This window comes from Phyllostomus discolor, chromosome 9 (assembly GCF_004126475.2).
Source record: "Phyllostomus discolor isolate MPI-MPIP mPhyDis1 chromosome 9, mPhyDis1.pri.v3, whole genome shotgun sequence".
NCBI lineage: Eukaryota > Metazoa > Chordata > Mammalia > Chiroptera > Phyllostomidae > Phyllostomus > Phyllostomus discolor.
Genome location: NC_040911.2, coordinates 42,958,291 through 42,985,745, shown reverse-complemented (window position 1 = coordinate 42,985,745; position 27,455 = coordinate 42,958,291). Strand labels below are relative to the sequence as shown.

Below are 27,455 nucleotides of genomic sequence, written 5' to 3'. Positions count from 1 at the left end.
AAAAAAAAGCCACTCCACACACTATCCATCTGTATCCACATTAAGGATTTATTTAGGATTGGGCAGCTGACTAGAAACAGCTCTTCTCAAATCCTTTTCAAACCAAAATATTCTTTTTCATTTTCTATAGTCAAATCTCCTGTGTTCTTAACTGAATTCTTCATGTTCTTGAGCCGATTTGAAGGCTGCTTTTTGAGAAAATCTAAGTCTTGACAAATTTTGGTCTACTTTTCCAGCTCAGCTCTGTGGAGAAGTGGGATGGCCTTTCATCCAGTGAGAATATCCACAGGGATTCCTTTACTTTGACGGGGACCATTAATAGCTACTGCCTGCCTGTTAAGCATGTGAACCATTTCAATCACACATTGATCAGTTTTAGAGCATGTGTGAGTTCAGCCATGAATTGACAGCTGCTCAGTGTTTCGCAAAAACTCAGACCACGGGACATTCTAAAAAGAAAATTTGAGGGTCCTGTAGCTACACCTTTCTCACTCTGAGCCTGCACCAGGTTCGTCTCCACAGGTATTGTCGTAAGGGTTAGGCTGAGGCCCACAGAAAGGCTGTGATTTATGTTGCTCTTGTTTTTTCTACAGCATTTATAAAAAGAACCATTCATTTGCACGTCATATATCTTCTTAAAAATTGCAACACAATTTTTTGCACACTGTGTATTCCAAGCCCCTTTACTTAAGGAATTCCACTATTAATTTTTCTGAGATTTTAATATGTGGAGAAACTGGCCCTCCCAGATCACTAATATGTATACTGCCTTTATTATGCAAAGAGTAATCTACATTCCAACATGTTCTTCCATTTCACATACAAAAGTCTCTGAGTTCATTTTTAAATTGTTTTGTATACTTTGGAATTTTCCAAGAGATTTTTTTCAGTTTTAAACTTCTCTCACTTCTTCTTTGTCATCCCAAATATTTTCAAGGTTTTTCCTAAAACACCTTTTTCTCTATTTGTAAACCCAGAATGCAGGAAGTCTCTCTCTCTCTCTATTTTTATTTTTTTTTTGCAAATGCAACTTCAATTTCCCATTTGTAAAATACTTAATCTACTAAGTCACACTTTAAAACACCTTTATTCAAAGAACTATTGTTAACAAATTAATTAAAACTTAACAATAACAGAACTCTTCAAATTTGAACAGCCTATTGAAAGAGTACCCTGGTTGGCATGGCTCAGTGAGTTGAGTGCCAACCCTGTGAACCAAAAAGTGGCAGGTTTGATTCCTGGTCAGGGCAAATGCCTGGGTTGCAAGCCAGGTCCCCAGTTGGGACAATGAATCGATGTTCTCTTCCTATCTTTGTCCCTCCTTTACCCTCTCTCTGAAAATAAATAGATGAAATCCTTTCTAAAAAAAAGAGTCTGATAGCATCCGCATTGTAATTCATGTGACAAACAGGCAATAAGCTTGTTGTGCTGATCATTTTAAGGCAATAATCCTGTCATATTTACACAGTGATATTGTTTAAACTGCATTCTTTCTTTACAACATAGCATTAAGTTATTTTGACTAAACATTATTTTCTAATGAGAATTGTTAGAGTTCAAGAAATATACTTAAATAACTAATATTTAAATTATTTTCAATAAACTTGATTTCTCAGAATCTTGAGGTTCTAAAGGATGCTTTCAGTCAGTTGACAGAGTAATTAATTTGTCAGAAAGGAGATCCAACTTTGTCTTCCGAGTATAAAATCAAGTAGAAAACCCACTCTGCCTAGAATATTTTCTCCATGGCTACTTTTATTTTATTTTAGCTGTTCATCAAAATATTGGTGTTACACTTAAGCTTTAAGCTTTAATACAAGTTCTAATAAAATAAATATTGTAAATCTAAACTGGCATTTTTCTTTTAAATCTGTTTTTTCAATCCAGCCACTGGCACATATAAATATGTATGAAAAATATGGAAGAAAAAAATTCCTGACCTTGTAAAATTTAACACTGTTCTCAAAATAAACAACCAGTGCAACTTTTTGAAAAATTAAAATCTAATAAAAAATTCATCTTAAGTGTTTGATTTTTAAAACGGAAGTGTCAGATGTAGTTTTAATTATTTTTTATTGTGTCACTTTCTTTAAATAAATCAACCAATAGCACTCATCATAGCCACAATTATGTGTGCATAAATTGAAGAAATGTTCATGCCTCTCTTTCCCATCCACTATCGATATTGTCTGCCATGTGCTGATTTGACATGATCAATCAAGAAAAGCTTCACAGATGAGAAAAAGTCTCATTTATACTAGTTGACATTATATCCAATCCCCGTGTCTTTTGTCTTTTCTGGAAATTACTTATTTTTATTTTTTTAACATTTTATTTTTTTAAATTATTTTATTGTTGTTCAATTACAGTTGTCTGTATTTTCTCCCCACCCCCTCGAAACCCACCTCCCTCCCTTGCTTCCACTCTCCCCCTTGGTTTTGTCCATGTGTCCTTTATAATAGTTCCTGAAAACCCTTCTCCCCACTGTCCCCTCCCCCTTCTCCTCTGGCTATTGTTAGATTGTTCTTATTTTTGATGACTCTGGTTAGGAGCAAATACCGTATGATCTCACCTTTAACTGGAACATAATCAACAAAAGAAAAAAGCAAAAGAAATTACTTATTTTTAAATTACAAATTCATAGGTTTAGGTGGAAACACATATACTGCCTGGGATTTTAAAATTAACATTTTTTGTTTCACTTAGTATATTTATAAAATATGTCTAATTACTTTACAAAAATTAATTTTGTAGAATAATTGAATAAGACAGCTCTATATTCTTTTAGTAACTAGGCAATTGAGACAGCAGCTAAGTAGAGGTTTTCTGTTCTTCAAGTTACATAGGTTTCAGACCAAATTTGGTCATTTAGAAACCTGCAGAAATTATGTGTTAAATACTCAGTTCTATTTACTTCAGAATTTACTGCTGAAGCATCATTTTAAGACTTTTTGATGAAAATTCTAATAAAATAGACTACACACTTCAGAGCATACTTTTCAACCTTATTGGATGCAATGTATTTAATCTTATTTAGCTTTTTTTGTTTGACTCAGAGCCATTAGAGTCAACCTTATGTATTGTACATTGTTACAATAAATATAGTGATGCCATTGCCAATTGGCTCGGTTGGTTGGAGCATCATCACATACACCAAAAGGTTGAGGGATTAATCCCCAGGGAGCACACATACCTAGGTTGAGAATTTGATTCCCATTCAGGGCATGTAGAAGAGGCAGCCCACCAATATTTCTCACATCCAGGTTTCTCTCCTTCTCTATCCCTTCCCCTCTTCCTAAAATTTAACAAATATATCCTTGGGTGAGGATTTAAAAAAAAAATTTTAATAAAAAATAAATAGTTAAATAAATAAGTACTATGATGTCTCATGGGGTGAGGAGCCATTTGTACCTCTGTGAGATAATGTCTTTGGGCCTACTTTTTAGTTTTCTACCCCTCTCTTGCTGTCATTTTCCTTACTCTCAGTGTGCCTGCTGATAGTAGCCTCTTTCTTGCCTCATTTTAGGGTTTAATCTACTGAGAGAACCAACCAACTAGGCCTGTTAGAATCTTCTCAAGCTAAGCATAGATTCCAAGTGACAGTTTATGGGGTTCTCCATTGGGTTTCCAGAAATACTACTAACGTATAGACTTTGCCACATCAGTACTAACTCTTAGAGACTTGTTTTGCTTACTTCTTGATTTTAGGCAAGATTCCAGCTGGGTGAGGTCTTAGAAAACAAAGGTTATCCATGGAACTGAGAGAAAGACTAAGCTAATTATATTGTTCATAGTCTTTCAGTTCTTAACCTAAGCAATATTTGTTCTGTATAATATAACATAATATAATTAATATAATTAATAAATATAATATAATTTATAATATATAGTAAACATATGGATGATTCACTTCCTTTTAAAAGGAATTACAGCTCTGACTAATGTTGCTCAGTGGGTTGGCCATAGTCCCACAAACCCACAGTTATGAGTTCATTTCCCGGTCAGAGCACATGCCTGAGTTTCAGGCCAGGTCTCCAGTTGTGGGTGTGTGAGAGGCAACCAATTAATGTTTCTCTCACACATGGATCTTTCTCTATCTATTTCTCCCTCCCTTTCTCTCCCTCTAAAAAATAAATAAATAAAATTTTTTAAAAATAAAAACAGACAACTTCCTAAATCTTCTCCAACAAGCAACAGCTGGCCTCAGTGAGCCCCAGTCCTGGAGCTAGCAGCAGCCAGCCCAGATTCATGGCTTGGCTTTGCCTGGGAATCTTCAAGCCCAGCACAAGTAGCAGCCATCTCAGGTTGCTTTATAGCTCAGGCAAAGTGGACCCAGGCAAAATACAGGTGGAGGCTGACCTTGGCCTGCACTACTCAGGAAACCCCAGGGCCAGTGCACCTAGTGGGCAGCTACAGACCATGTTGGAGCACCACCACCCTGCCCCTGCACAGCTGATCCTCCACCAATGGCGGAGGGCAGTGGTAAGTGGTCACAGCCAATCCTTGCAGGTGACTGGCCTGGGTAAATCCCTCCCACTTATCTGCTAGCAGTAACCAAAACTCAACTATAAAAGTAGGGTATACTAAACCTACACAAAGTGCACACCTTAAGTACTCAGCTTGGGTGATAAAGGAGGCTGTGTCACTGGACCCTATAGGACACCTACTATGTTAGACTACACTTCCAAGACAAAGAATCAAAGCAGCTCTATCTAATACATAGAAACAAACACAGGGAGGCTGGCAAAATGAGGAGACAAAGAAACATGGCCCAAATGAAAGAATAGATGAAAACTCCAGAAAAAGAGCTAAATGAAATAGAAATAAGCCATCTATCAGATGCAGAGCTCAAAACACTGGTTATAAGGATACTCGACAAACTTAGCAAGGACCTCAACAGCATAAAAAGATCCAGTCAGAAAAAAAGGATTGACTAATTGAAATAAAGAACAATTTACAGGGAAATAAACTGTAGAAGAATGAATGAAGCCAAGAATCAAATCAATGATTTGAAACATAAGGAAGCAAAAAACAACCAACCAGAACAATAAGAAGAAAAAAGAATTTAAAAAATGAGGATAGTACAAATAGCCTCTGTGGCACCTTCAAGAGGTTCAACATTTGCATCCTAGGGATGCCACGGGGAGAAAAGTAAGAGCAGTAAATTGGAAATCTATTTGAAAAAATAATGAAAGAAAACCTCCCTAATTTGGTGAAGGAAGTAGACATGCAGTTTCAGAAAGTACCGAGAGTCCCAAACAAGGTGGATGCAAAGAGGCCCACTCCAAGATGCATCATAATTAAAATCCCAAAGATTAAAGATAAAGAGAGGATCTTAAAAGCAGCAAGAGAAAAGAAGTTGGTTACCTACAGTGGAGTTCCCATAAGACTGTCATCTAAGTTCTCAAAAGAAACTTTGCAGGTTGGTGGGGTTTGGCAGAAATATACAAAGTCATCAAATGCAGAGACCTATAGCCAAGATTACTCTAGCCAGCAAAACTATCATTTAGAATTGAAGGACAGAGATAGAGCTTCCCAGACAAGAAAATCCTAAAGGAGTTTATCATCACCAAACAGTTATTATCTGAAATGTTAAAGGGACTTATTCAAGAAAAAGAAGTAGATCAAAACTATGGATAATAAAATGGCAAAACTACATGTCTATCAACAATTGACTGTAAAAAACAACCTAAGCAAACAAAAAGAACAGAGACAGAATCATGGATACAGAGGGCATTTTGATGGTTGCTAGATGGGAGTGGGGTGTGGGGCAATGGATGAAGATGTGAGGGGATTAAGAAGTACAAATAGGTAGTTCCAGAACACCCATGGGAATGTAAAGTACAGTATAGGAAATGGAGTAGCCAAAGGACTTATATGCATGACCCATGGACATGAACAATAGTGGGGGGATTGCCTGACACAGTATGGGGTGCTGGGTGGAGGGGAAAAAGGGAAACAATCAGGACAATTGCAATAGTATAATCAATAAAATATAAGTTAAAAACCTGCAGAAAAAATAAAAAGGATTATAGATAAGCAATGAATGATTAATATGAACTGCCATGTCTTCAAAATAGATATTATACACGTAGCAAGAAAGTTCAGTTAATGTCCGGCGCTGGTTTTCCTCTTCATACCAATACAGATATACAGAAAATTTCTGATTTATATTCTCCCTGTGACTCATTCATGCTAACTATGTAATATAACACTCTCTAATCCTCAGCATGCTTAGGTGTTAGTCTTTCCTTAAGTTTTAATTAGAGTACTTCTTTTCTATTGTTATACAACAGTGGCTTGTGAGGATTAGTCATGTGTTACTAGGAATAGAAATAAAATATGGTGAGCAACTTCTAATGGAGTAGACACAACCCCTTAAAAGTAATATATGTAGACATTTCACTTAAGAAACAATGAATTTTTAATCTATCTTTATTTCCTTTTATCCATATAGCCAAATATGAAAATAGCCCTGTTTTTTTAAGAAGTAATGTTAAAATCTCCTGGAATTAGTGTTCTCTACACTTCCTATGTGTTAAAACTCAATTTATAATTGAAGCACTCACTGCTATGACTAAGGACACAAATTAGATCAACTGCCAGGGTTAGGAACCAAAGCCCTTGTGTCACTGCTCATTCTTTGGGCACTCATGTTCTTTTCGCTTCCCCTGAATAAAATTTTGCAGTTTTTTCCCCTCACAAGTTTTACTGGGCAGTAGGCCAGGATGCTGGCTTCTTATGGTATAATCTAAAGAGAAAAACTTCAATCCCTTGGGAAGTATTGCATCTTTTGGGGAAAAAAATGTGCTCTTTTAAAAAATAAAGCTACACCTTTTTGAGATCAAATATAATATATTTTTCCTAATACATGGAAACAAACCAAGTTTGAACTGGTAATTGAATACATGTCAATTTAAGATAAGTATTTTACCTTTCAGTTTAAGAAGAGCATTTTACTGATGTAGACGTGAACATTTTATCTGCTGTCAAACTCTCTTTGAATTGCTATATTACATGTAGTTGCAATTTGTTATTACTCTCATAAATAAAGGAACTCAAAATATTAACAGAACTGTTTTCTTTTAAAATCTAAAGGCCAATCTTCTTGAAACATAGATCTCTTTACATTTAACTTCCCATACAGTTCACTAAAAGACATTTCTAGGTTGCTGTTGTTCCCATCCTGAGAAGCCTCTTTGGATTAATTTATGATTGCCTGATCAGCAAAACAAGCTTTAATATATTTCTCTATTCTTAAATGACTTACAAAATTTGAGCATGTAAATATAGGACATTCTTAGCATCTCCACTTTTTCCCCTTCAATTTCCTTTTGGTTTTCTTTTTCTTTTTTTTAATCATTGTTCAAGTACAGTTTTCTCCCTTTTACTCCCATTCCAGCCCACCCACCCAACCCTCCCCACTTCCCTCCCATTATCACCCTCCCCCTAGTTCTTGTCCCTGTGTCCTTTAAATTTATTCCTGTAAGCCCTTTACATTCTCCCCTGAAATTCTGTCTCTCTCTCCTCTTGTCACTGTCATTCTGTCCCCTATTTCAGTGTCTTTGGTTATATTTTGCTTGTTTCTTTGTTTTGTTGTTTAGGTTCCTGTTAAAGGTGAGATCATATGGTATTTGTCTTTCACTTCCTGGCTTGTTTCGCTTAGCATAATGTTTTCCAGCTCCACCCAATCTGTTGCAAAGGGTAGGAGCTCCTTCTTTCTTTCTGCTGCATAGAATTCCATTGTGTAAATGTACCACAGTTTTTTGATCCATTCATTTACTGATGGGCATCTTGGTTGCTTCCAGCATCTAGCTATTGTAAATTGTGCTGCTATGAACATCAGTGTGCAAAGGTTCTTTTGTATTGGTATTTTATTGTTCTTAGGATATAGTCCCAGCAGTGGAATTGCTGGGTCAAAAGGCAGATCCATTTTTAGTTTTCTGAGGAAGTTCCATACTGCTTTCCATAGTGGTTGTACCAGTCTGCAGTCCCACCAACAGTGCACTAGGGTCCCCTTTTCTCCACAACCTCGCCAACACTTGTTGTTTGTTGCTTTGTCTATGATGGCCATTCTGACTGGTGTGAAGTGGTATCTCATTGTGGTTTTAATTTGCATCTCTCTGATAGCTAGCGATATTGAACATTGTTTCATGTGTCTTTGGATTTTCTGTATGTCCTCCTTGGAGAAGTGTCTGTTCAAGTCCTTTGCCCACTTTTTAATTGGATTCCTTGTCTTCTTAGAGTGCAGTCTTGTAAGTTCTTTATATATTTTGGAGATTCAACCCTTGTCTGAGGTATCATTGGCAAATATGTTTTCCCATACAGTTGGTTCTCTTTTTATTTTGATACTGTTTTCTTTAGCTGTGCAAAAGCTTTTTATTTTGATAAGATCCCATTTGTTTATTCTTTCCTTTATGTCCCTTGCTCTAGGGGACAAGTCAGTAAAAACGTTTCTACGTGAAATATGTGAGATTTTCCTCCCTACGTCCTCTTCTAGGACTTTAATGGTGTCACGGTTTATATTTAAGTCTTTTATCCACCTTGAATTTATTTTTGTATAAAGTGTAAGTTGGTGCTCGAGTTTCATTTTTTTTTGCACGTGGCTGTCCAGTTCTCTCAACACCATTTGTTGAAGAGGCTATTTTCATTACATTTTTGTTGCTGTCTTCTTTGTCAAATATTAATTGACCATAGAGACTTGGGTTTATTTCTGGGCTCTCTGTTTCTGTTCCATTGGCCTTTGTCCCTGTTTTTATGCCAGTACTAGGCTGTTTTGATTACAGTGGCCTTGTAGTATAGTTTAGTGTCAGGTATTGTGATCCCTCCTACTTTACTCTTCTTTCTCAAAATTGCAGCAGCTATTCGGGGTCGTTTATGGTTCCATATAAATTTTTGAAGTGTTTGTTCTATGTCTGTGAAATAAGCTATTGGTACTTTAATAGGTATTGCATTGAATGTGTAAATTGCTTTTGGTAGTATGGACATTTTGATGATATTAATTCTTCCAATCCATGAACACAGTATATGTTTCCATTTGTTTGCGTCTTCCTTGATTTCTTTCCTGAGTGTTATGTAGTTTTCTGAATACAGGCCTTTTACCTCTTTGGTTAGGTTTATTCCTAGGTATTTTATTTTTCTTTTTGCTATTTCAAATGGGATTTTTCCCTTGATTTCTGCTTCTGCTGTTTCATTGTTGGTGTACAGAAATGCCTTTGATTTCTGGATATTGACTTTGTATCCCGCTGTTTTGCCAAATTCATTGATTAGGTCAAGCAGTTTTTTGGTGAAGTCTATGGGATTTTCCATGTACACTATCATGTCATCTGCAAACAGTGACAGTTTTGTTTCCTCCTTTCTGATTTGGATGCCTTTTATGTCTTTTTCTTGTCTGATGGCTGTGGCTAAAATTTCGAGTACTATATTGAATAGAAGTGGTGAAAGTGGACATCCTTGCCTTGTTCCTGATCTTAGTGGAAAAGATTTTAATTTTTGCCCATTGAGGATGATGTTGGCTGTAGGTCTCTCATATATGGACTTTATTATGTTGAGGAATGCTCCCTCTATTCCCACTTTGCTGAGTGTTTTTATCATAAATGGGTGCTGTACCTTATCAAATGCTTTTTCTGCATCTATTGATATGATCATGTGGTTTTTGTCTTTGCTTTTGTTTATGTGATGTATTACATTTACTGATTTGCGAATATTGTACCACCCTTGCATCCCTGGGATGAATCCCACTTGGACATGGTGTGTGATCTTTTTAATGTACTGTTGGATGCAGTTTGCCAGTATTTTGTTGAGGATTTTAGCATCAATGTTCATCAGCAATATTGGCCTGAAGTTTTCTTTCTTTGTGTGTCTTTATCTGGTTTTGCAATTAGGGTGATGTTGGCCTCATAAAAAGAGTTTGGGAGACTCCCATCTTTTTGGATTTTTTGGAATAGTCTGTGAAGGATAGGGATTAGCTCTTCCTTAAATGCTTTGTAGAATTCTCCTGTGAAGCCATCTGGTCCAGGGCTTTTGTGTGTTGGGAGTTTTTTTACTACTTCTTCCATTTCTTTTGCTGTTATTGGTTTGTTCAGACTTTCTGCTTCTTTTCCATTGAGTTTTGGAAGATTATATTTTTCTAGGAATTTTTCCATTTCATCTAGGTTTTCAAATTTCTTGGCATACAGTTCCTCGTAGTAATTTCTTACAATCCTTTGTATTTCTGTGGTGTCAGTTGTAATCTCTCCTCTTTCATTTCTGATTGTGTTTATTTGGGTTTTCTCTCTTTTTTTCTTGATGAGTCTGCTTAAAAGCTTATCGATTTTGTTTATCTTTTCAAAGAACCAGCTCTTGGATTCATTGATCCTTAGAATTGTGCTTTTAGTCTCTATGTCATTTAATTCTGCTCTGATCTTGGTTATGTCCTTCCTTCTGCTTGCTCTGGGCTGTCTTTGTTGTTGTTCCTTGTGTTCTTGTAGACGTAGGGTTAGGTTGTTTGTTTGAAATATTTCTAACTTTTTTAGGTGGGCCTGTATCGCTATGAACTTCCCTCTCAGGACTGCCTTGGCTGTGTCCCATAAGCTTTATGTTGTTTATGTGGGTTGTTGTCAGTTTGTTTTCATTTGTTTCCAGAAATCTTTTGATTTCTTCCCTAATATCATTCTTGACCCATTCATTGTTTAATAGCATGCTATTTAATCTCCATGATTTTGAGTGTTTTGGGTTTTTTTCCTTGGGCTTGGTTTCTAGCTTCAGTCCCTTGTGATCCGAGAAAATGCTTGGTAGGATTTCAATTTTTTTGAAATTGTTGAGGCTTGTTTTGTGTCCTATCATGTGGTCAATCTTTGAAAATGTTTCATGTACATTTGAAAAGAATGTGTATTTAGCTTCTTTGGGATGGAGGGTTCTGTATATATCAGTAAAGCCCATTTCATCTAGGGTATTGTTCAATGCCACAATATCTTTGTTGATATTTTGTTTGGAAGATCTATCCATTTTTGATAGTGGGTCAAAATAGTGATAGTGACAGTTAAAAATCCCCCACAATAATTGTGTTGCTGTCAATATCTTTGTTGAAGTCCTCTAAGATTTTCTTTATGTACTTGGGTGCTCCTATGTTGGGTGCATATATATTTACAATATTTATGTCTTCTTGGTGGATTCTTCCCTTGAGTATTATGAAATGACCTTCTGGATCTCTCTTTATGGTCCTTTTTTGGAAGTCTATTTTGTCAGATATGAGTATTGCTACCCTGGCTTTTTTTTTCCCGTCCATTTGCTTGGAAAATTTGTTTCCAGCCCTTCACTTTCAGCCTGTGCACATCTTTTATCCTGAGGTGGGTCTCTTGTAGGCAGCATATGTGTGGGTCATGTTTTCTTATCCAATCAGCTATTCTATGTCTTTTGATTGGAGCATTTAGTCCATTTACGTTTAAGGTTATTATTGATAGGTACTTATTCATTGCCTTTTATGTACGTGTGTTCCTCTCTCTCTCTCTCTTTTCCTTTCTTTCCTCAAAGCAGTCCCTTTAGCATCTCTTGCAGAGCTGGTTTAGTGGAGGTGTATTCTTTTAGACTTCTTTTGTCTGAGAAGCTTCTTATTTGGCTTTCTATCTTGATTGAGAGCCTTGCTGGGTAAAGTAGCCTTGGTTGTAGACCTCTGGTTCTCATTACTTGGAATATTTCTTGCCATTCTCTTCTGGCTTGGAGTGTTTCCATTGAGAAGTCAGCTGTTAGCCTTATTGGGGTTCCCATGTATGTTACTTCCTGTTTTTGCCTTGCTGCCTTTAGTATTCTCTCTTTGTCTTGAAATTTTGCCATTTTAATTATGATGTGTCTTGAGGTGGGCCTCTTTGGGTTCCTCTTGATTGGGACTCTCTGTGTTTCCTGGATTTCTGTGACTTTTTCTCTCATCAAATTAGGGAAGTTTTCCATCATTACTTTTTCAAATAGATTTTCTATCCCTTGCTCTTCTTCTTTTCCTTCTGGTATCCCTATTATATGGATATTATTACGTTTCATATTGTCTTGCATTTCTCTTAATCCCTCTTCATTCTTTCTGAGCCTCTTTTCCCTTTATTGCTCTTTCTGGTTTTTTTCTTCTACTTTGTCCTCTATCTGGCTGATCCAATTTTCTGCTTCATCAATCCTGCTTTTCATTCCTTCTACTGTGTTCTTCAGTTCAGAAATTGTATTCTTCATTTCCTCTTGGCCTTTGTTGAGAGTTTCTATTTCCTTTTTCATGTTGATGTAGTTTTCAGTGAGTTCATTGTAGCTTCCCTGTAGTTTCTGGTAGCTCATTGTGAGCTCATTGAGCTTCCTGACAATCATTGCTTTGAACTCAATATCTGATAGTTGAATTGCCTCTATTTCACTTAGCATTCTTTCTGAGGCTTCCTCCTTTCCTTTCATTTGAGGATTGTTTCTTTGTCTTCCCATTGTTTGTGAGACTCTGCTTGTTCACCTCAGCTTCTTAAATTGATCTGTTCTGGCTCCCTGGGTTTGTGGTGTGAACTTCTTTAGTAGAATACCAGTGAATTTCAGTGGTGCTGTTTCCTTGATCTCCCAATCTCACTGGTCTTGGGCTGTCATTTAAGTTGGCTTTGTGTTTGCCTTTGGGTTTTGATTGTTGTTGAGTCTTTCTTTGGTGGTTCCTTCCCACCAGCTGGTTAAATGAGGGTCACTCTGTCCACCACCTCCTGTATTTTGTTGTGCTGGTGAGGGAAGGTTGTGTTGAAGCTGGTTCTTCTGTGTGTATAAGGTTTAAAGAATTCTTGTTCAGTCGTTTGTATTGGGTACTGTCTCTACTGTTTAGTTGTATTTCCAGATAGGTCCTGGATTGAGGTTTGTGTGGTTACTACCCCCTCCTTCACCTTCTTCTGCTGTTATCTGTTAGTGGTTCCTTTGTTGTTGGGTTTCCTCTTCCAGTGGGTATCCTGGTGTTCACCTCCTCCACCTATTCTTTTTTGTCATCAGTTGGAGGGGGAAGGCAAAGTGGTTTAAGACAGCAACAGAGAATTCTATGATATTTACAGTAGTAGCAAGTAGGGAAGAGATAGGAGATCCTTTGACTATGTATAGTGTTAACTGTGATCTTCCACCCAGCTAGCTGATTTTTAGAAAGGATGGAAAGAAGACTCTTGTTGAGGAAGGGAGGATTGTGAGTTGGATCTATAAAGCAGGGAGGTTGTGGGAGGTCAGATTCTGAGGGAAGGTGAGAGTAAAGGATAGTAAATAGGTGTAGTGTGTGAGAGAATAGAGTTAACCACTACAGTAATAGAGTTCAGGAAACTTTGAAATGGGCTAAGATCTGGGGGGGGGGGGGTGTTGTGAAGTAATTACAATTGCATGGAACAGTAGTTATTTACAATAATATTATGGCAACAATCATATGACAGAATCTATGAGATCTGGGTAACAAGAATAGGGAGTACAGAACCTTGAGTAGTGTGCTAATGGGACACAGGTGAGTTAAAGGACAGTAGATTAGCAATACAATATGGAAAGAGATATCAGGGGAAAGCTGTCAGGTCATACAATATATCTAGCCTAGCAAAGCAGACTATACAAAAAGAAGAGGGATACAAAAACACTATTAAAAAAGATGTAGGAATGCTGGAAAAAAATAATAATACAAATATGCAATAACTTGCAGGTTCTCTGTAATAGCAGAGTGAAATTTGTCTCACTGTCCCAGCTGTTGTGATGCCCCTTCTTTGGGTTCAGCTTTGGTCTTTTCACAGATCCAGGATTTTGTCTCACTTGTAGGTATTTAGAAAAAATTTAAAAAAGTAAAAATAGAAAAGGCAGATGAAGGAAGGAAGAAGAGATAAAATTGGAGGAAAGGAAGGAGGAAGGAATAAAACAAGAAATCAGGAAAGAGAGGAAAAAGAAATCCAAAGAGAATAAAAACAATAACAGTTAAAAAATTAAAAATTGTTAAAAAAATAAAATCAAATTAAAAAGTTTCTTGGTTTTAAAGTGGCCAAACCGGTTTTTCTGCTCTTGCTGGCTGCAGCAGGCTGAGGGGTGATTGGTATGGCTTTTCTTCCTGGGTCAGTGAAGCTCGCACTGGCTCCCTCACTGTCTGGGAAGCTAAAGTGGCTCCTCAGCCTTGTGCTCTTGGTGTGGGAATCAGGTCTTTCCTCAGGGTTACTGCTGTGGACTGGGGTGCGGGGATGCTCTCCCTGCACGTGCGCCCGTGCACCCATGGCTGGGTGGCAGGGAGGCTGGAGCAACTGATTACTTTAGGAGAATTCCCCAAACAGTATCTCTCTATTCACTCCTTCCTCTTGAGAAATTCCTCCTGTTGAAGCCCGCCACTCCCCACAGTGGCCTGGCTTCTCCCACAGCCCAACTCTCCAGCCAGACCGGTGACTGTGGGGGTTAGGGCCTGCTGCGCAACCCAGCCTCTCGGTGTCCACAGCCTCCAAAGGTGCTCACAGCCCTTGTGTGTTTGCTAGCACCCAGATTCCTCCCAGTGCCACTCAGACCCTGTTTGGCTGGGGAGGGAGCAGTTGTCCTGGCTCTCTCCCAAGGACTCTGTGGCAAACCCAGCAGCGGGCCCTGGGCCTGGGGTTGCAGCCCCTGGACCACCCTCTGGTCCCCAGGACCCTACCATGTTGCAGCACTCTTCTTAGGGTCCGGTTTTTCCGTTCCGCCACAATCCTTGGTCCCCTATTTTCACATATTCTGAAGTATGTTGGTTGTTTGCTTCCCTACTCCATAGGTTGGTCAGGACTTTCTCCCCTGAGCAGAGGGAAGCTGAATCTGCTACTTCTGACTCCAACACCATCTTAGCCTCCCCTTTTGGTTTTCTTATCTTTTTTATCTATCCTTTACTGATGATGAGTTGCATTTGGGTGTTTTTAAAGCAAAGTCATCAATTAGTTTCTGATAAAGACCAATCAATTTTCCTTCCCAATGCTGCCCTTTCCTCCTTATTTATAAGATCAACCCAGTCCCATAATTGAGCTGTCAGTCATACCAACCAATTTTTGTTTATCCCTGCCCAAACAATGCTTTCCATGATGTTGACTCTGCCTAAGTAACATGACATGTTTATTTAATCTCCTGCTACGGAGAAGGTAGACTTCCAGCAAGATGAAGGCATAGGTAGATACCCTTTGCCTCCTCACACAACCAAAAGAAGGACAACAACAAGTTTTAAACCAAATAATAACCAGAACTGCCAGAAAATTGAACTATATGGAAGTCTGACAACCAAGGAGTTAAAGAAGACACATTCATCCAGATTGGTAGGAGGGGTGGAGATGGGCAGCTGGAGCTGAAAGGACTCGTGGCAAGATGGCGGTTGGCAGACTGGGAGGTCCCACATTTGTGTGAGGATAAATCAAGAGGAACAACTATGGAGTGAGACAGACTAAGCAACCTATGATCCCAGCATGGGAAAATAAAGCCTCAAAACCTCTGACTACATAATTCTGTGGGGGATGCAGCAGTAGGAGAAACTCCCAGCCTCAACAGGAGAGTTCATTGCAGAGACCCACAGGGTCTTAAATCATACACAAACCCATTTATTTGGGAATCAGCACCAGAAGGGCCCAATTTGCTTGTGGGTAGCAGGGTAAGTGACTGAAAGTTGACAGCTGAGCAAGCAACATTAATCCCTCTCAGATCTCTCTCCCACATACTGTGCCACAACGCAGTGAAATAGGTTGTCTGCTCTGGCAAACACCTAAGGCTTCGCCCCTCACAACATAACAGGCTGGCCAAGACAAAAAAAAAATATGGCCCAAATGAAAGAACAGATCAAAGCTCCAAAAATAGAACTAAGTGAGGAAGACATAGTCAACCTACCATATGCAGAGTTCAGAACACTGGTAATCAGGATGCTCACAGAAATGGTTGAGTGTGGTTGAGAATACCTTTGATCACAAAATAGAAGAAAAAGTGAAGGCTATGCAAAGTTAAATAAAGAAAAATATACAGGGAACCAACAGTAACAGGAAGGAAACTAGGACTCAATCAACGGTTTGGAGCTGAAGGAAGAAATGTACATTCAACCAGAACAGAATGAAGAAATAAGAATTCTCCCATCCAGGGAGAATTCTTGCCTGGGTTGCAGGCCATGACCCCTAGCAACTGCACATTGATGTTTCTCTCTCTCTCTCTCTCTCTCTCCCTCCCTTCCCTCTCTAAAAATAAAAAAAAAAGAAATAAGAATTCAAAAAAATGAGGAGAGGCTTAGCAACATCCAGAACAACTTTAAATTTTCCAACATCCAAATCATAGGGGTGCCACAGGAGAAGAGGAAGAGCAAGAAATTGAAAACTTATTTGAAAAACATAGTGAAGGAGAACTTTCCCAATCTGGCAAAGGAAATAGACTTCTAGGAAGTACAATCCTAAAGAAGTTGGACCCAAGGAAGTACATACCAAGGCATATCATAATTACATTACCCAAGATTAAAGAGAAGGAGAAAATCTTAAAAGCAGCAAGAGAAAAGGAGATAGTTACCTACAAAGGAGTGTCCATAAGGTTATCAGCTGATTTCTCAAAAGAAACCTTACAGGAAGAAGAGGCTGGAAAGAAGTATTCCAAGTCATGAAAGGCAAGGACCTACATCCAAGATTACTCTATCCAGGAAAGCTATCTTTTAGAATGTCAGGGCAGAGAAAGTGCTTCCCAAATAAGGTGAAGTTAAAGCACTTCTTCATCACCGAGCCCTTATTATATAAAATATAAGAGGGACTTCTCTTACAGGTAAGAAAAAGAAGAATATCAAAGATATGAACAGTAAAATGACAATGAACTCACAGCTATCAACAACTGAACCTAAAAATACAAAAACAAAAACAGAAACAAATGAAGCAAACGACTAAAACAGGAACAGAGTCACAGAAATGGAGATCACATGGAGGGTTATCAGTGGCAGGGCAGAGAGAATGGGGGAAAGGTACAGTAAATAAGAAGCATAATTGCTAGGTACAAAATAGATAGGGGGAGGTTAACAATAGTATAGGAAATGGAGAAGTCAAAAAAGTTATATGTATGACCCATGGACATGAACTAAGGTGGGGAAATGCTGGTGGGAAAGGGGTGCAGGGCAGAGAGGAATAAAGGGGAGAAAAAATGGGACAACTATAATAACATCATCAATAAAATATATTTTTAAAAAATCCCCTGCTACAGTATAAAATTTGAATTGTAAAGCAGATTGTCAGTCACAGCAAGCAGCTGGGGCTTTTCTCCTGTATAAGCTCAGAGCCCTGCTTTAAGGCTAAAGTACAGGATCTCAATGAATGCTTACTTGCTTGGTTTTTACCAGAAAATATCAATGCCTCTTTTTCCTTCTTCTTCTAGGAACCAAAGAGGTTGTTGTAAGTGTGGATGATGATGGAGTCATTTCCTTGAATTTCGAATGTGATCAGATGACTGCAAATTCTGAGTTCATCTGGTCCAAGGATTATGTATCCACTGAGGATTCTCCACATTTAGAAGTTGAAAGCAAAGGCAACAAGTATGGACTGTTTCAGTCATAATCATGGGTTTCCTTTTCATGATAGGAGGATGAAGTAAGCTCTTTGCTTTTCACTTCAAATACTTGGTATAAGGGGATGAATCACAAATATTTTTTAACTGGTAATGTAAAGAGTAATAACCAGTATGAACCTTAAAAAATAACAATTCTTATAAAGTTCTTTTCACATTTTTCCATTTAAAGTGCTCTCATTTATGTTATTAGAAGAGCTTTGATTGACATAAAAGTAAATTTTGAAAATGATTCTTATTATTCTACAAAATTTTGAAATCTTAAAGTAATGGTGAGTATATTTCAGGGGAGGGAACAAAGAAGAACTTGCTGTTTAATTATTTGAGTTATGGTAAATTCAATGGATTAGGTAAAATCCGCTCTGCTTTTTTCACCACCAGTAATGAGGGCCCTAAGAATCACTGAAAAGAGCCCTGTACAGGAAGCACAGGATAGATGAGCCCTAGTTCCAGCTCTACCAGGAGCTGGCTGTGTGACCTGGGGCAGTTTTTAACTTCCACAGACCTTGGATTACTTTTTCTGTAGAATGGGAGAGAGTGAAGGGGGTTAATTTTATCATCTAATACTTTTAACCCCAAGATTCTGGGTTTGCTTTTTTTTTACTTTGCCTTATTTATCAAGGTTTATATCTTTACAGTATCAATCATCCTGGATTGTATTTAATAAAGCAAAATACTCCTAAGTATTATTTCTATTACAGAGCAGCCCAGTATATGTCAAAAATAAAGAAAATAAATAGTAATTTTGTTAGGAAATGTCAAAGAAATACAGAATAGAATTAAAGGACATTATACTGTTGTTATGCTAGTAATAGCTTGAAGTAAAACATACATAGCCAAAGAAGAGACAATCAAACTGTAAATTTTTCTTTCGCTTTGTGCACTTGAGTAACATTTAAATGTTTGGCTGATCTTAGACACTGACTAGCAATATGACTCACCAAAGTTAGGAAACATAGTGAACTAGACCATGGACCGATTTGTTTATGCATTCCACAAATATTTATTAAGCACATACTATGTTACCAAGAAGGCACTGATGGATGCTGGAGGACACAACACTAAGCAAAACAGATCTTCTCCCTAAAGGCACACAGTAGAGGCATAGAGATAATGAAATAGGCAATACCAATGCAGTGTGATAACCTCAAAAAAGGGAAGTGCAGGGGATAACCTAAGAGAGGCACTAGAGTTACCGAGAGAGCAGGCTCTGTCCTGTGGAGGAAAAATGGTCATGCTCCCTAGCAAGGGCTGGTTAGTTAAACTACCTTTATTTGGCATGTGTATTGGTATGCAACATAGCTTGGGGATGGGATATTTGTACCAGTTCCCTGCTCCCATCACCATGACCCCTTAGAAGGATGTCAAGAAAGACTTTCCTGAAACAGCAAGAAGGAGTAGGCTTAAGGTCGATAAGGGGCATAGGAGCAAGTGCTGCAAATGAAGGGAGCAGCATGTGCATGTGCCTAAAGGCAATGCAGGACACAGGTCCCCAGGTGCCACATGGCCTCATTTCTTACAAAAATATTATGTTCTTAAGGACAAAGCTAACCTTCAAAGACCTGGGGATGGAAGATTTGGGCATTTACTCCTGTGATGTAACAGACACTGATGGAATAGCATCAAGCTACTTGATAGATGAGGAAGGTAAGTTTCAATGAATTCATTGACTAGTCCAATTCTGCTTAGTGTTCTCAATTAAGCTCTAGGATCAAGTGACTGTTGTTTTAGTAATTTAAGATTTGATTGTTCTCTTTTTCTCCTTACAGAGGTGAAACGTTTACTTGCTCTTAGCCAAGAACACAAGTTCCCAAGTAAGTGTCCACAATACTTTAAGAATGCAGCCATTCTACTAGGTGACAACTTCTGGAACAGGGCAGATGACATTGGATGCTCTTGAGGACATATGAGGGAACATACATCGGTAGCTACAGATGCACTTTCTAAAAGTGCTGCTTTTATCTTTGTCATTGTTTTCAAGAGATACAAAGAAGACTAACACAGGAACTATATTTCATGTTCTATTTCATAGAGAAGTGGCAGGTTACATAGGCATAACAGCTCTGTACTCAAGTTCTCTTTTTGCCTACATATTTTGGAATCATACACATAATATTTATTTTCTGGAAGCATATTTTCTGGTTGCATTAATTTCTATGTTCTTCAGGAAAATAACCTCTTCCTAAGCAATTCAATATTTGCACTAAATAGAAGAATCATACTTCTAAATAAAGACATTACTTACCATTTCAAACTCCTAAAAAATAAGGTAACGATGCCTTGGTCAGAAAAAAAAATTTTTCCAAACTATCTGCAAACCCTTAATAAAACATTTTCCACATAAAATATTAAATTTCACAGTTGATACCTACTAGAAGAGAAAGAAGTCTGAAATGGCAACTCGGAAAGTTCCACTGGCCAGATAAGATCTCTTGTCATTGGCACCTTTTAACCAAAGTAGTGACTTATCCAGAAAGTTACACTCTAGAGTTTGAGAAAACAAATAGAAAGGTATAGCATATCCTCATTCTTTTAAATCAGGACATTTTTTCACTCATTAATCCCTAAACTGTAACTCCTTCACTAATACAGGAGTTTCAGGAACACAGGAAACTATACCCTGACCCCAGACTATAGGCAAAACTTAGTATGTTTGTATATGTGCATTTTCTAGGGAGTCTGTAGCTTTCCTGAAATTCTCAAATGAGACTGCAATTAAAACCAAACACTGCTCTAGAACCGATTCCCTGACCTCTCTTTGCTTCCCAAGGAATGATTGATTGTGACACTTAGTGTTGATGACTATTGGCATCAGCTGTAATGCTCTCAAAGACAACTTTGTTCAGCAAAGCAGCACAGGGGAGTGTAAATGTAGGATGCAGACTTCCTGAATTCCAGGATAGAACCATTTCTCCCCTGTATGCTTGTTCACCATAAAACTGGAAAAGTGATACCATGAATCACTTAACAGTTAAACATTTTTAAAAATTATATGGAAGATAGAGATTTGGTCTGAGTCTCCTTTTAGCTCTGTATTGGAGCAACTGTATAACCGAGTTTTACTGTGAATATGGAATAGTGCAAATGAAAGGCATCCCTAAGTGCTTAACGAGGGTAATTTTAGGATAAATACAAAGAAACATCAAGGTACCTTTGGTACAAGTTTAGGGAGCATATAATTTAAAATGTAGCAACACTACGTAAAATTTTGAGATAGGTTTAACACAGCAAGGAAAGTGATGATTCCCCCTAAAGGAAGTAGAAGGAGAACTAAACTCTGAGGAACAACCATGCTTTTCCACAAAGTGCATCCGGAGCCACTTCTGATACAGAACAATTGGTTGAAGGAAGCTTCGTAGAGAACATTTTCACATTACAAGAAACTTAGAAACAGGTTTTGAGAGGTGTCAGACAACTTTTAAATTTCACTCAGACTCAAATGGCTTAAGTGATACAGGTGTAAATCACACTACATGGTCCCTTCACTTTCTTTGTGAAGCAATCCATGTGATATTTTAATATAGCTTCTTGATAGTGACTTGCTTATTTGCCTCTGAAAAATTTTGCTTGGTCTGAGAACCTCAATGAATTGGTACACCATGGGGATAGATAGGGCTTAAATGACAAGCTAGTTCATTTTATATATATAATCAAAATTAATTATTTTTTGAAAATTTTTATTGATTTTATAGAGAGAGGAAGGTGAGAAGAGAGAGAGAAAAACATCAATTTGTTGTTCCACTTATTGATGCATTCATTGGTTGCTTCTTGTACATGCCCTGACCAGGATCAAACCCACAACCTTGGCATATTGAGACAACTCTCTAACCAACTGAGCTACCCAGCCAGAACCAAATTTATTTTCTTAAGATCCATTTTTAAAGAACATTTTAAAGAACCTCCAAAGGGAATTAAATTGTTGAAATAAATCAAATATAGTTCTTTTCCAAATATTTTGAAGTAACCAAGATCATAGAATGATGAAACTGGAAAATATCTTGGTTAATTAGGATGTTCGCTTCAATCTCATTCATTTATAAATGAATCAAATGCGGCCCAGATATACAAAGGGACCTGCCTAATATCACACAGTTTGTTAGTAGCTGATGTTGGACTAGGCCCCAGCTCTCCTGAGGCCAGCCCAAGGCTCTTTCCATCACACTTTGGTATAGTTCCTAAATAAACCTAACCAACGCCACAGTAGAGTCACAAAGGTTAGCTGAAGAACCCCAGGATTTAAGTTCATCCTCCTCATTTTTACAGTTGAGACATCTGTGACTCAGGGAAGGCCAGCAACTTGCCCGGAGTGACAGACTTAGAACCCAATCTTCCATCCCTCAATGTGGCGCTTGCCCTATAACACTCTCACACTGCCTCCACGCATTCCAAGAGGCAAGGTGCTCCACTGAAATTTCCACTGAGTGTTTTTTCACCGTTGGAAGAATCTGTATCAATATAGCTGGTTACCAATATAATTTTTATTTTTATTTTTCATAGCTGTCCCAGCTAAATCAGAGCTGGCTGTTGAAATTTTGGAGAAAGGCCAGGTCCGGTTTTGGATGCAGGCTGAGAAGCTGTCCAGCAATGCCAAAGTCAACTTCATATTTAATGATAAGGAAGTTTTTGAAGGGCCGGTAGGTTTTACACATTTATATTTCTAAACACAGTATTATAGAATGTGCTGGGGAAGCCTGTTAGACTTCAGGTAAATCATTATGAAAGTCCCTGGGTGCAGGGTGGGGAGTTTAAATTTCACATGCAAAAAATGTAGAGGAAAGCAAATTTATTGTCATACTGTTCAAACTGGGGCACTTTTGAGAATGGAAGAGTATACCACTAATTTTTCCAGGACAAGAGTCATAAACCAAAACTGTCCCAGGTAAATAAAGAACTATAATCACCTATGAAAATAGCTGCTCTTGAGAAGGCAGAGGAGCCCAGATTTTGACCTGAACTCATGTACATCAGAACCCCAGCAGGGACGTGATTCTTCATATGGAGGAAATGGCCTCTATTGTTCCAATTGCTCAGAAAAAAAAAATGCAGTAAAAGTAGCCTTATTTCTTTTCTGTTTAAAAATGCAATACATCCGTATTTAAAAACATTAAAGACTCAGACAAATCACAGATTTTCACAACTTTTTGAGGTATATATTAATATATACTTTTTGGTCTCTTTCTACTCTTGCGTGGATGCATGTCTTTTTGTGTCTTCTTTACATAGATGATTGTGTATATCTTTGTATATATCTTCTTTGCTTTTAACATAAACAGTTTCCATAGAAAGAGTTACAACATCTAGGCTCAATTTGCCGTTCCCAGACATCAGTAGAGCCAGGATCAATCCAGCGCCTGGTGGGACTAAAACTTGAGTTTAGGGGTCCTGGCTCCCACCTGTGTTATCACAGGTGTAAATGGGAGACTTAAAAGATGCGGGAGAGGTGTGGTTTGTGGCCATTATTAACAACCTGTTCTCCTTTGATCAAGATATGTTTTGGGGGACATCGAGGATTCGTTAGTGAGGGGAAGAATGAGTAACATAACAAGTAGGCTACGCAGTACATTTCTTTTCAACCCATGTAGCAATTGTGTGTGGATCTGGAACAAGTCACAAATGGGTCCACTGTGGCCCCTCTCCTCCCTGTTTTCAACATGCTCTCATAGACTGCTGTGATCACCACCTGGCCAGTGGAGATGAAGGAAAAACTTTGTTGGCATCACTGGGCTGCCACCACCACTGAGGGAACTCATACACATGTGTGTGTAGCATCACTCCCATTCATGTGTACACACACTTGCATGTTTCTGTGCACACACACACAGTTAATTGTCATTGCAGTTGGTTCTAATCATAGCATTTTATTGGGTGGAAAATACAGTCTAAGGTTGGGTTTTCTAAAAGGAGATTTTGATATAGAGTCTCTCCTTTAAGTGATTTATGGGGAAGTACTCTCAGGAATAGGGAATATGGGAAACAAGGAAGGTAGGAGAAAGCTAAGCAAAAATGTGGTCTCAGTTGGACACTGGCTTCTTTCTGAGGAAGTTCCAGAACCTGGATGGCACCACAGAGTGAATCCCAGATCTCAGTTTTCACTCTGTGACACTTTATAGGAAAACTTCATTAATTCAAATTCATTATGGAACTTGTGCTGGTAAGTCCAAGGACTGAGATTTATCTTTACACTGAAAAAAAACAATGCCCAAGCAACATAATACAATAAATATAAGTCTAACGGGGCAATTTCAGCTCATTAGGAGCAAATGGGTTTTAAGTGCTTTGGAAGCATTTTTTTCAAATATTAATTCAGTAGATATTTATTAATTACCTGCTAGATGCTAGAGATATAGCAATAATGGGACAAATACTTTCCTCATGCTGCCTTATAGTTTTGCATTATTCTGTTAATTAAAACTAATGTAATCTGGAATGTAAGTGGGAACCTAAAATCTACTTTTGATAATATTTTGTGACTTGGAATAACAAAACTTAATTTATATTTAAAATTAAATTTTAGTCGTTTTAGTAATCATTTCTGGTCAAGGCCATATATTCCAAAACATTTTCCTTTTTCTGGCTACTAGATTTTGAATACTTGCTCATCTAAAAAATGTTAACAATAAGTTTTATTAAAATTATGATTCTTTAGAGTCTGTATTTATTTTATCAGGCTTATTACCACCCCATCTACCTCATTGATTTCTCTTTTTCCCTTTTCATGTTGAAGAAATATAAGATGCATATTGACCGAAATACTGGTATAATTGAAATGTTCATGGAAAAGCTATTAGACGAAGATGAGGGAACATACACTTTCCAGCTTCAAGATGGAAGAGCAACTGGCCATTCTACTCTGGTTCTCATTGGAGATGGTAAGAATTCCGTGGAACATTAGCTGGAAGCCTTTGCTGCTCCCGTTAATGCAAGCATCCCATGGCACAGTGCGGTCCTGTGAAAGGCAGAGAGAAGTGTTCTGTTTGGATTTCCATGTTTGAAATACAATTCTCAGTTAATACTTTCCATAGTATTTCATTACATAGTAGTGAAAGTTAATTTAAAATGATACCAAATTTATCCTTGGTCTACAGGCAGGAATGCATATAAATTATCTCACATTAAACAAACATTTATTACTAAAATTCTCCAGTGAAGGAGACTGCAATACAACCAAGACTGTATATGTATCTCAGAAGCAAACCGATACTATCTTATAATGTGTACTTACTTTAAATTACTTAAATTAAGAAGAACATATGCAAAAAAAATAGAGCATGCCAAATTAATTAATCGTACATCACAACTAGACTGTATGTCAGCTGCCATAAGCCACTGTGGAAATAACCAAGATTTCAAATATGGCATTTAACAAAGCAATGGAAAGGCTGGTCAGATCTCTGCATTTATAATATCCAGTACTATTTCACTGTCTTCTAGCTTCATGACCTTGAAAAAATTATTTAACCTTCCAAAGTCTATTTTTTCAGCTATCAAGACTAAAAACAAATAAAGTGGTCATGATGAATGAGTGTTATAACAATGAGTACAAATCACTTAACACAGTGACTGTCATGTACATTTATACCACTCCAGTCAATTTCTTACTTTCTTGTTTTTCAATTTTTAGTTTATAAAAAGCTCCAGAAAGAAGCTGAATTCCAGCGGCAAGAATGGATCAGGAAACAAGGTAAAAACAATCAGTGAATAAACAAAAAAGCTTCAGTTTATTGAACAAAATATTCCAAGATTGTTTGTATAACAAATTAAAATGAATATTATTACTTATGTTAATAACTCCATAAATAAAACATAACTGAAAATATGTATTATTAAATAGACATCTATTTAAATGTTTAAAAACTAAATCTTGAATTTTAAAAATTTCACTTCAAGTACAAATCACGTTGGAATTTAAGAATGAGTTTTGACTCTGCTTTCATGACTAATAAAGTGATTGCTGATATTATTAATATTTTACAGGCCCACATTTTGCTGAGTATTTGAGCTGGGAAGTGACTGGTGAATGTAATGTACTATTGAAATGCAAAGTAAGAAGTAGACGAATTTTTAACAGTTCATACAAGTGAAATAAGATAAAATAGAATGTGAGAAGATTAACTAATTCAAAAGAATATATGCACCCCTATGTTCACTGCAGTATTATTCACAATAGCCAAGCTATGGAAGGAGCCCAAGTGTCCATCAGTAGATGAGTGGATAGAAAACCAGTGGTACATTTACACAATGGAATACTACTCAGCCATAAAAAGAAGGAAATCTTACCAAATGAACCTAGAGGATATTATGCTAAGTGAAATAAGTCGGTCAGAAAAAGGCAAATACCATCTGATTTCACTTATATGTGATCCTAAAGAACAATATAAATGAACAAACAAAACAAAGACAAACTCATAAATACAGAGAATAGACTGATGGTTTTGCCAAAGGGAGAGGGGTTTAGAGACTGGGTAAAAAAGACAAAGGGACTGAGAAGTACAGACATAGTTACACAATAGTCCTGGGAATGTAAAGTTCAGCCTAAGAAATATAGTCAATAATATTTTAATAATTATGTATGGTGCCAATGGGTACTGAAAATTTTAAGGGAATGCTTTGTAAAGTATATGATTATCTAACCACTATGCTGTACACTTGAAACTAATACAAAGTACTATTGAATGTAAACTATAATTGAACAAAAGTAAAAGTGATGCATCAATTAAAAAAAAATAAAGACCATACAAATCAAGAAAAAAGAAACAAAAACGAAAAAGAAAACACTTGCTAAGACCCTACTGATTAACTGGACAAATATACACACAATTTCCCAAAGAGGAAATACGACTATAAAAAAAAGACCAAAAAAATGTATAATCTCTTTAAAAAATGTAAACATGATTCCCTTCACCTTTATATTCAAAGCTTCATTTATTTTTTAAAAATATTTAGGTATGTATTTCATGACTTAGTCTTTCTATTCTTTTGATAAAGCCATTTGCTTTATCATATGACAGACTATACTTTAATCTGATGGGATGTGCCTTCCTATGGTTTTTGGATTTTTATTTTAAGTCTGTTTGTATGTCAGTATGTATGATCCTATTCTTTCTTTTCTTGTCTACTAGATGATATTAAAGTTAATTTTTAATACTAGAAAAAGAGATGCTATTGGTTTAGGTTTATATATTTGTATCCACTTTATTCTAAACTCTATCATTTAAAATTGTTTTGAATTAATTTCATTAGCATCTTGTGACTTTAAGTTTAGTGCTTGTTTTTCTGTCCAATGCCACATTAACAACTACTCACAAGAGTAGCATTCCCTTATCTTAAGAAGTATAATTATGGTTCTTCTAGGTAGCAAATATACTTCTAAGTATAAATATAATTCTTCTAGGTGGCAAATATTAAGAAGGAGACCCATATTTTGTGGTACAAAGATGAAAGGGAGATATCGGTGGATGAAAAGCATGACTTTAAAGATGGTATATGTACCCTGCTTATAACAGAGGTAGGTGACTCTAAATGTGAAATGTAATATATTAGTTCTGTACCCTACTTCCTCCCAAAAAACAGAGACTAGGTTCTATCTTCTTTTGCCCTGGGCATTTGTAATACCTTACTTCTAACTGCTCCAAAGATCCCTGCCCTGACTTTAACTAAAAACCAAGCTATAGGAACACAAAAGCTTCCCTCACCTTGTGATATGCATGGATTTGTTACATATTTAACCAATATTGGCTGGACACCACAACTCTGGCCTCTCCGAGAGACTTGTTTTCATGGATGGGTGAGTGGCAGGGAGTTAAGTGGATCCTGCCTTGTTAACTCTTCAGCTTCATAACTTGTTCCCTAAAAGTACAATCAGAGTAGTATTCATTTCAGTATAGATTTTTATCTCCTTTTTTTTGTCTAAAAGAGCACATCTTTCAATGCATGTGATCATTAGTTTTTAA

The 27,455-nt window shown here is 37.2% G+C and overlaps 1 protein-coding gene across 4 annotated transcripts in view; it reads left to right on the top strand.

The window, feature by feature from the left end:
- The window catches only part of MYOM1 (myomesin 1), a 142,026-nt gene that overhangs the window by 97,279 nt on the left and 17,292 nt on the right, over positions 1 to 27,455 (top strand). For all 4 annotated transcript variants that reach the window (XM_028524763.2, XM_036009254.1, XM_036009255.1 and 1 more), the window contains 8 exons: positions 17,317 to 17,473; positions 19,046 to 19,152; positions 19,275 to 19,319; positions 22,003 to 22,139; positions 24,230 to 24,374; positions 25,127 to 25,186; positions 25,480 to 25,547; positions 26,897 to 27,010. In XM_028524763.2, coding sequence (XP_028380564.2) covers positions 17,317 to 17,473; positions 19,046 to 19,152; positions 19,275 to 19,319; positions 22,003 to 22,139; positions 24,230 to 24,374; positions 25,127 to 25,186; positions 25,480 to 25,547; positions 26,897 to 27,010 — 833 coding nt within the window. The remainder of the gene's footprint in view (positions 1 to 17,316; positions 17,474 to 19,045; positions 19,153 to 19,274; positions 19,320 to 22,002; positions 22,140 to 24,229; positions 24,375 to 25,126; positions 25,187 to 25,479; positions 25,548 to 26,896; positions 27,011 to 27,455) is intronic.